This window comes from Gekko japonicus, unplaced genomic scaffold, assembly GCF_001447785.1.
Source record: "Gekko japonicus isolate JY-2015 unplaced genomic scaffold, Gekko_japonicus_V1.1 scaffold1710, whole genome shotgun sequence".
Lineage (NCBI taxonomy): Eukaryota > Metazoa > Chordata > Lepidosauria > Squamata > Gekkonidae > Gekko > Gekko japonicus.
Window position 1 is genome coordinate 56,135 of NW_015164239.1, and position 10,137 is coordinate 66,271.

General features: G+C 45.7%; 1 protein-coding gene across 1 annotated transcript in view; it reads left to right on the forward strand.

Moving 5' to 3' along the window:
- Positions 1–10,137, forward strand: part of PLA2G4F (phospholipase A2 group IVF) — a 56,836-nt gene that overhangs the window by 8,910 nt on the left and 37,789 nt on the right. The window contains exons 2-5 of the mRNA XM_015408609.1: positions 2,736–2,808; positions 4,047–4,183; positions 4,574–4,699; positions 6,696–6,736. Of these exons, the coding sequence (XP_015264095.1) occupies positions 2,736–2,808; positions 4,047–4,183; positions 4,574–4,699; positions 6,696–6,736 (377 nt within the window). The remainder of the gene's footprint in view (positions 1–2,735; positions 2,809–4,046; positions 4,184–4,573; positions 4,700–6,695; positions 6,737–10,137) is intronic.

A 10,137-nucleotide genomic window follows, 5' to 3' on the forward strand; every position in this document is an offset into this window, starting at 1 on the left:
GGGGGGGGGGGGGGGTGCAGCAGAGGGTGAGCAGAGCAGCACTTTTGGGGCGGCCGACTCGGCCCTTTGTTTTCAGTGGGGCGGGGCGGAACCAATGCCGTCCTCTCAGCTATGGAGTCTTGTGAGCAAAAATCCTGCTTTGTGTGCGCTCCTGCCTCCTGGCATTGTTGTGAGCGCGGGATTGGGCTCCTGCATAAATCAGTTTGCTCTGGAGCCACATCCTTCCTGAGCAGAGACCAACATGTGTGAGCCGGAGGCTGAAAAACGGTGAACTGTGGATGGAACCTTCTTTTTTTTTTGCGTGGTGCTGCTGCGTGGCTCGCTCGGTGCTCATCCCTGGGGGACATTTTGGCCCACGAAGGGGGTGGCTAAAGGTCCGGGAGAGAGTCTCTCCCCCGCCGGGTGCTGGATCCTCCCGGGTTGCCCCACTCTACTGAGCACCCCCCAGGCCAGGGCCGGGCAGCGGGCATTCAGACCCCCGCCCCACCGCCGCCACCTTATTCCGGATCCACGTCTGCTTCCCTCTCCCTCCCCACAGACCTATTTCGGGAGGAGGAGGGCTGGCTGGCTGGAGGACCCGAGGCCTCCTCCCAGCCCCCCCATCCACCACAGCATCCATTTTGGGGCTCTCCCGGGTGATCCCGCACATGCGGCCATCCACGAGGAAGGCCCCTCCCGTTCCACTCTCCCCGAAAGAAGAGAGCCGACTCCCGTTGAACTCGGGGGGAGGGCCCCCCTGAACTTCCAAGTAAACAAGAGACGGTGAAGAGCTTCCTCAATCCTCTCCTCCTTCTTCCACGCCTCACTTCCAGCCCTCCTTTTTGCTCAGCCTGTAAAACAAAACACAGCCGGGACTGTCAAGCAGATTTCCCCTCCGGAGGCTCCGGGTGCGGCCCCCAACCCTGCTCCAAACACCCTATTTGCTTTCCAGTTGCGTCCCTTCCCACACAGCGTCGCCCCCTCCCTTGGATTCCCCCCAACACACACACTTCAAGTCTGTTCACCCCCCCGCACGCATAAACACACACAACACAACACCCAGCCCCGCGCGGGCCTCATTACCTGGTGCGGGCGGCCAGGCTCCCGGCAGGGCTCGCAGGTGACCGTGTCTGGCAGGGCTCCCTCTGCCCTGGCTGCGGGCTCCGAGCTCGGACAGGCTCCGCCCGTGGTGGAGATGCAGCGGGGCTGGCAGAAGTGGTGGCGGCTGGAAGTGCGCGGTGACCACCGTGGTGGCGTTGGTGGCGGCGTTCATGGCGAGGAGCCTGAAGAAGCCCGAGCGGGACCGGGAGCACGTCGGGGGGGCTCAAGGGGCGGCGAAGGCGGCCGCGAGGGTGGCGAGGGGAAAGCCTGCCAAGGGGGCGGTGAAGAAGGGGTGCTGAAAGGAGCCGCCGCCCGCCCTGGCCGCCACGGCTGCGTCTCCACCGGCCTGGCCGTGGCTGTGGGACTCCAGGCGCTCCTCAGCCCCACCGGCCCTCGGCTTGGAAGGGTCCCGCAGACGGGCGGAGGCGGCAAAGGGGCGGCAGTCGGGCAGCTGCTGCTGCGGGTGGTGCTGGTGGTGCTGCACCCTGCAAGTTGTTTCAGGGCTTGCAGGGGCGGCTTCTGCAGCTGGGCCTTGGCTGGGGGGCTTTTGGGGGGGTGGCAGGGGAATTGGCGCCCTGCTAGTATCTCCGCCCTAGGCGAGATACTAGCAGGCCTAGTGATAGGGCCGGCCCTGAGGAGCAAGAAGAGTATACAAGTCTGCTTTCTGAATTTGCTCGTTGAATACCCACACTGAATTTAAGCTGTAAGGTGCTCCTTTATTCGAATAAATACTTTTGTTACCCTTTACTGCCTGGATGATTGTTTTCACTGTATGGTTTATTGGCTAGCCATACAAGTCAAAGAACCTTAGAGCTCTTAGCGCATTGGCAACAAAAGGGTTTTCCCCAGTGAGGGTCAAGAGACAATCTGGTGGATCTAACATGAGAGTGTAAAGCAAAAGGAGGACATGATCCCAGCTTTCTCAGGCTGCAGAGGAAGAGAAAGAGAGGCAGAAAGAAGAGATTAGACACATGCGTGCGCGCGTACACACACACACACACACACACACACACACAAAGGAAGGTGCCCCCAATGTGAATGATTGCTTGTTTTAATGCAGGTACCTTTCATCATTGAAACATTTCTCCATTGGGATTCAAATTAAAAAAAACAACAACAACAGCCAAACCCAACCACCTCTTTCTGGGCAGGTGGGTTGCTCTGGAAGTCACCAGTGCAAAAGACTTTGTTCAGATTACGAGCAGAGGCTTTGTTGTGAATATATTTCACTTTGGAAAAAGAATGTGGGAAAAGCCTGTTTTATTAGGAACACGAAAAAAAACGGGGAAGATATGAGACAGCCGTAGGATGTTTACAAAGTTATCTGAACACAAGAAAAAAACACCACATATCGGACAATGCAAGTGGATTTTTAAGGCACTTGGAAAGACGCCTTACTCAGTAAAGCAAGTAAAACGAATGAGATCCAGAAAGAAGCACTTTCCCAATGCCTATAAAAATGTGTTCCATATGGCCAGGAGATGAGGCTATTACAAAAATATTAGATTTTTTTGTAAAATTGTGTTTTTAATTTAATGACTAATGTTTAATAAAAGTGGACAGTTAATGGGCAGAACTAATTATAGTACTCTTTTTGGTTTTTTTCAAATTTACACTTTGCCAAAGTTTAATGTTTGGCATGATTATCTTTTCAGCGTGAGAAGCACCCTTACTACAACCTTACAGTCAAAATCCTTCGGGCCAGAAACATTAAAGGAACAGATCTATGTAAGTGCCCGTGGACGGTTAGTTTCTTCTGTAGCTCAGTGCTGTGTACTTTATGTGGTCTTGGTACTATTATTAAGACAGTGTTTTTAGTCCCATGACATTCTGGGTATTTGTATGAAAACAAATTTATAAGTGCAATTGAAAAAACAGCCTTTCCTTGTTATCTCCTTGTTCATTTAGGGAATTTATATACTGCCTTTCCAGAATCATTTAGGGAATTTATATACTGCCTTTCCAGAATCCTGCAAGTAAAACAATACAACAGAGTAATAAAACATTGTCAGTTATCAATACAGAAACAAAACAATCCATTAATAACAAGCCAAGACCACAGAAGCAGCCATTGGGCATCATAAAAGTATCTGTAAAACAAACCTCTATATCTAGTGTCTGCCTCTTGTGCTTGTAGGCAGAGTGTCTCTAAAGATTGGACTCATATCAAGACAAGCTAACTGTAAAAGTAAATCCATTACAAAAAAGCCAAAGAAGCAAGAGAGGAACATTTCAAATGAATGCCATGTTTATTAGGGCCACTTTTTATTTTTTTTAGCTTTGATACGACTCATTTATGAGAAGCCCTAGAATAATCTGCTGATTTCATGTGACATAGGTCAAATGACCCAGTCAGCATCCTTGATACAACATGAAATGTATATCCATTTTTGCATTCAAACTTGTTTGGGTTTATTTGACCGTGTAGTGAGGAAGAGTGATTTTTTTTTTGCATCTTTAGTGGTTCAACCAGTGCATAATTTCCAGTATTTAGAACTGGAAACTAAACACTGCTTGTCATGGAGGTCTTTCTCCCCAACCCCAGTTTATCATTGTCTTGCTTCTTTTTCTACCTGTCCATCCTGCATGAATCCATAATGCTTTTAGACTCAGAATTAAGCATGCAGGGCTGAGAGAATGAATACAGAATAAGAACAGCTGCATGAACATTGTGTGATCATTTTTTTGTGTGCAGAATATAAAACGTGCTGAGTTTTATACCAGTAGAATAATTTGTAAGGATTTCTTTAAGGCAACGGCTTAAAAATCCTAATTAATTTTCTTTGGAGCAAATTTGAAGAATGTTCTCGCTTTGTGAAATAATAATTACTAATGGTTGCTGTTAAAGGAGGTCTATTTTGAAAGGCATCTTCTCTTCATCCTAGAAGATTGTTGGATGTGGAGAAAGTAATGAGGTGATATAAGAAAATATTCTGATGGCCACATTTCTACCTTTTCGCCTTTAGTTTCCAAGGCAGATTGTTATGTGGAGTTGCATCTGCCAACTGCATCGCCAGTTACTTACCGAACTCAGGTTATTGACAACTCCAGTGACCCTGAGTGGAATGAAACTTTCCGGTATAGAATTAACAGTTCTGTCAAGGTGAGGAGAAATTTTTCTTGACACAGAAGTAGCTCAGTTTTCCAAGGACAAAAGATCTTGGGAGGAAAATAGAATATAATCAAGTTTATAAATAAGTATTTAGTAGGCTCTCACCTACCTCAGCAAAGCAGGCACTTGGAACTCCTAGTCTGCCATGATTTTAAGTTAAGGGCTTCCATAGACGTTTGTGAATCTGTACAGGACATTTTTCTAAATGGGAATATTATAAAAATGTGAGTGCAGTGCATCAGCAATTTGAAAATAATGAACCTTTAACTGTATTTAAAAATGATTGAAGACTCTTCTTGGCATTTAATATATCCGTTATTTTCCTGCCGTCTTCTTTATTAGGACTTTGTTTCAGCCGTCCTCTCTGTCCTTTCATTTCAGAACACTCTTGAGTTGACACTCTTTGATGAAGATGTTCTTGTTAGCGATGAACTTACTTCTGTTGTCTTTGATGTGACGGGAATTAAGCCAGGCCGTCCTGTGAAAAACACTTTCAAACTAAAAGAAGTGAGTCTTAATTCTTTAGTTCATTAAATAAGTTAGGTTCACTGGCTAGAAGGTTTCTTTAAACCAGTTTTTCTCCTGCATATCTACATGATGGCTGAGATCAGTTGTGCTTTTCATTAGAAAATATGACCAATACACACCAGTCCAGATTTATCAACTGATAGGAAAGTGAGGGTGTAATGGCTCCTGAATGTATTTGACTTTGAGAGGTAGTTTATTCTATAATTATTTTATTTCTTGGTCCAAATTAATACAGGACCAGTTCAAGTGGTCTCTCCCTCCCCTCCCCAACTGTCCATGGATAAACATTAGGGGCTTTAATTCATTTTCTTCTTCCCCAATAATCTCATTGCAGGGAGAATAACTAATGCAGATCCTGTAGTTAACAGAGCAAGAGTGGTATTGTGGCTAGACTGTTGGACTAGGATCTGGGAAATCCAAGTTATAATCCCCAATCTGCCTTGGAAGTTTGCTGGGTTACCTTGGGTCAGTTGCACTCTCTCAGCCTAACCTATTTCCCAAGGTTGCTGTGAGGATAAAATGGAGGAGAGGAGAATAATGAAAGCCACTTTGGATACCCAATCAGGAGAAAGGCAGGATATAAATTAATAATAAAATAAAAATTCATTGTAGAATCTGCCTGGATACTCAGAGATCCTATGCTCAAATAAACATGGGAACTCCTACTTTACCCTCTCTCCATGCTGAATGGGTGGGGGATTTGTGAGCTGAAAGTCTACTCCTAATCTATCATGGTGACTAATTACCTGGCTTCAGGGGTCTTTTCATAGAAAAATAGCTGCAGGAGCTCATTAGCATATGGTATGCTAATGAGCTACTAGGCTATTAGCATAATAGCTCATTGACATATGCAACACCCCCTGACATCACCGGAAGTGATGTCAGAAAGGAAAGCAAAAGTGGGGGGCATCTTCAAAAGCCTCCCCTTCCCTTCCCCGGCCAGTGTGGGGGGGAAGCAAAGAGAGAAGGGGTTTAAAGTTTAAACCCCTTCTCACTAGAGTTGGGCCGCAGAAGGAGGAAAGAGGGAAGGAAAGAGAGAGTAGAGAGAAGGAACGAAGGAATGAAAGAGTGAAAGAAAGAGAAGGAAAGAAGGAAGGAAAGAGGAAAAGAAAGAGAAGGAAAGAAGGAGGGAAGAGAAAGAAAAGGAGGGAAAGAAAAGGAAAGGGGAAGGAAAGGAGGGGAAGAAAGAGGGAAAAGAGATGGGGGAGGGGGAGGCTCTCCCACTCCCCCAATCAAGCCTCCACCCCCCCACGGATCCCTCACTTACCCCGGGAGGCGGTGGGAGGGCCTCTTCTGCCCTCCCATGGGCCACAGCGCTCCAGTGCGGGCCCTGGGAGGCAGCAGGGGGGCCTTTTCTGCCCTCCCACGGGCCACAGCACTCCGGCGCTGGCTCTGGTAGGTGGCGGGGGGCCTCTTTTGCCCTCCTATAGGCCGCAGCGCTCTGGCACTGGCTCTGGGAGTCGGTGGGAGGGCCTCTTCTGCCCTCCCACAGGCCGCAGCGCTCCGGTGCTGGCCTGGGGAGGTGGCGGGGGGGCCGCAGCGCAGAGTGCTGGGGGCAGGGCTTGCTTCTACTGCCATCTGTTCCAGCCCCTGGGCTCTCGAAGCAGAGCTCCAGCCCCGAAAGACCCCTGCCTGGCTTGCATATTTCTTATTCATCAAAGTGATTTGCAAAACAAAGATGGCAGACAGATTTTTACAAAATCTTTGGATTTCAGCATTAACGCTTATGTTTATGTTGTCTTTTTTGCATTTGAGAAAGACATGCACTTTTTCTACTAGGAAAATCTCACATGAAAAACTGGTTAACATGGCTTCCCCCAGCTTAATTCCTCAAGCAACAGCCTAATTTAAGAACAATTACATGGGAATTAACGCTGTACTTTAAACAACATAATATCATTTACATCCTGACCTGTTTCATAGTCTTGTTCATATATTCGTAAACTGTCTTTAACTAGTATTTATTTATATGTAGGACAAGGAGGAGCTTGACGTAGTGTTTTTGCTAGAGAAAAGGTAAGAGTCGTTATTTTTTCCCCATGTAAAGACTGGAATGCTGTATTCAGGACCTCTGAATTAAACAAACAAATTGATTGGCTTTTTATTAAATTTATTTATTAAAACATTTATATCCTGCCCTTTCTCTTGGTTCAAGGCTGGTTAAAAATGTTGATCAGTTTAGGGGATCTTTAATTTTCATTTGGAATTGCATGCCAACTGGCAGCTTTGGGCTGGCAGTATCTCAGTGAAGGATCCGCCCATCAGTCTTGCCTCTCAGGATGATAGGAGAAACCTCTCAGGATGGTAGGGGTAGAAATAGCATTGGGCTACATGCTGATGTCACATCTGGGCAAAAACTTGGATGTGACATCAGAGAGCGCTTTAGACATGCTATCTAATACCATAGTTTCTAGTGTTGGTTGATTTGCTGACATCACGTCTGGGTTTTTGCCTAGATGTGATGGAGGCATATAGTCTAATCTCATTTCCATCTCTTGCCCTGCCCTTGAAGCTTCCAGGGATGCCAGACCACCATCTGGCAATACTATGAATGTATCTTTTTTAATATAAAATTTATTTATTTATTTATTTATTATTCTAATTTATACCCCGCCCTCCCCCATAGGGACTTACTTCACAGGAAACTAGAAGTGCAACTACTGAGTTTACCAACCCAGTTGTGCAGCAATTCTGTACTTGCTTCCCTTCCAGTCCAGCCACGGGATGGAGATGGCACTGGTCGCCCTCATGGACGACCTCCAGAGGCATCTGGATTGGGGCAGATCAGCAGTGCTGTTGTTGTTGGACCTGTCAGCAGCGTTCGACACGGTTGACCATCAGTTACTGATTCACCGCTTCGCCAACACTGGAGTCCTTGCAATGGCTCGCCTCCTTTCTCCAAGGTCAGGGACAAAGGGTGGCACTAGGGGAACAGCTATCCTGAAGGCACTCACTAAACTGTGGAGTGCCTCAAGGGGCGGTGCTTTCCCCAATGCTATTTAGCATCTATATGTGCCCCGTTGCCCAGATTGCCCAGAGGCATGGGCTGGGATATCACCAATATGCAGATGACACCCAACTCTATCTTTTGTTGGGTGACCAGTCTGACTCTAAACCAAATCTGTACCAGGAGTTACAAGCCATGGCTGGATGGCTTAGACTGAGCCGACTGAAATTGAATCCAATGAAGACAGAGGTCCTGTGCCTGAGCTGGGGCGGCCTGAGGGCAGGGATCCCATCCCAACCTTCAATGGGGCTCCATTGGTGCCAGCTTTGGAGGTTAGGAGCTTGGGAATTCTCTTGGATGCCTCCTTAACAATGGAGGCCCAGGGAGCAGCCACTGCCAAGTCAGCCTTTTACCACTTTTGGCTGATTAGGCAGCTGGTTCCCTTCCTCGACCGCAACGACTTGGCAACCGTGATCCATGCGATGGTCACCTCGAGATTGGACTACTGTAATGCTCTCTACATGGGGCTGCCCTTGTCTCAAATCTGGAAGTTGCAGCTAGGGCAAAATGCTGCAGCCAGGCTTTTGATGGGTCTCCCTATGTAGGAGCACATCCAGCCTGTGCTGAAGGCGTTGCACTGACTGCTGATAGCATACCGAATTTGCTTCAAGGTGCTGGTTCTCACTTTTAAAGCCCTTTATAGTCATGGGCCTACATACCTGAGGGATTGCCTTTCTCCATATGTTCTCCAGAGAGCACTGCATTCAGGGTCCCAAAATTGACTGGCCCTCCCGGGTCCCAAGGACACCAGACTGTCCATAGCCAGGACCAGGGCCTTCTTGGTGGTGGCTCCATACTGGTGGAATGAGCTCCCAGAAGAGATCCGGGCCCTGCAGGACCTTTTACAGTTCTGCAGGACCTGCAAGATGGAGCTCTTCCATCAGGCCTTCAATCAAGGAACTGGATTCAACTGGTAAGTATAGAGCCCTGTCATCTAGTTTCCACCGTCTATAGCCTGTGCTTGCCACGTATACATAAATGAGAACATAAGAGAGAACATAAGAGAAGCCAGTGTTGGATCAGGCCAATGGCCCATCCAGTCCAACACTGATAGACCTCTGCTCCATATACTTATCTAATTCCCTCTTTTTTTGGGGGGGGGGTTAAATTTTTTTATTTTTAAAACTTTATGTTCACATACATTTCATCAGTTTCGTTTGCATACATATCAGAGTCATTCATTTCTTATTGTTTCATATACAAATTGGAAATATTAAACTTCTGTCTGTTCTTCTATCCATTTATATATTTTTCCCATCTCCTTTTATGTACCGTTTCAGTTTTATTCTGCATCTTTAAACTTAGATCATCTAATCTGGCTAGTTCTAATATTTTATTTATCAGATCTTCCCTTGTAGGTAATCCTTCTGCCTTCCATTGTCGCGCTATTAATATTCTTGCAGCTGTTATAACATAGCTAATTATATACGAGTCCTGATTGTTGTATCCTTTCGGGATCATGTTTAATAAATATACTCCGGTTTTAATGTTACGTTTTTACCCAAGCTTTCTAGAAGTATTCCTCTCACCATTCTCCAGAACCCTTGTATTTTATTACATTCCCACCACATATGATAGAAAGTCCCTTTATTCATTTTGCATTTCCAACACAGATTTGAATATCCCTTGTAACATTTCGCTAGTTTATCGGGCGCCCAGTGCCATCTGTGAAACATTTTAAACACATTTTCTTTGTATGCTATCGCTCTCATAGATTTGACCATTTTCCACATATTTGCCCATTTCTCTTCCCCTATTTCTCCTATATCCCTCATCCACGTGATCATTACAGATTTAATTTCTACGTCCTGTTCAAAGTCCATTAGTAAGAACTTATACAACTTCTGGATTAGTTTGTCATTTGAGGACAGCCATATTTTGTCTAATTCATTATTTTGGTCCTCAAAACCTCTTATCATATCTTTCTTGTATCTATCTCGTAATGTTATCTACTCCCACCATGACAAGTTGTTTTCTTGTCTTAATTTTTCTTCTGTTTTTAGCTCATTGTTTTTGTTTAATAATGTTTGATAGCTTTCCTTTAAATTCATTGTTACTACTGATGGTTTAATAAAAGCTTCTAATGGGGCTACCCATCTTGGGGTTTTCTTATACCAAGTCTCTTTTATCTTAGTCCATATTTTATTTAAAGATCCTCTTAATGTATGTCTAACAAAATTTGAGTGGATTTTATCTTTCCCATACCATACATAAGCGTGCCATCCCATATGAAGATCGTGTCCTTCTAACGATAAAAGTCTCGTGTTTTCAAGGCTTATCCAGTCCTTTATCCACACTAAGGCGGCCGCTTGGTAGTATATGTACCAATTGGGAACACTCATACCTCCTCTCTCTTTCCTGTCTTGGAGCACTTTCCATTTTATCCTAGCTTTCTTATGTTGCCATATAA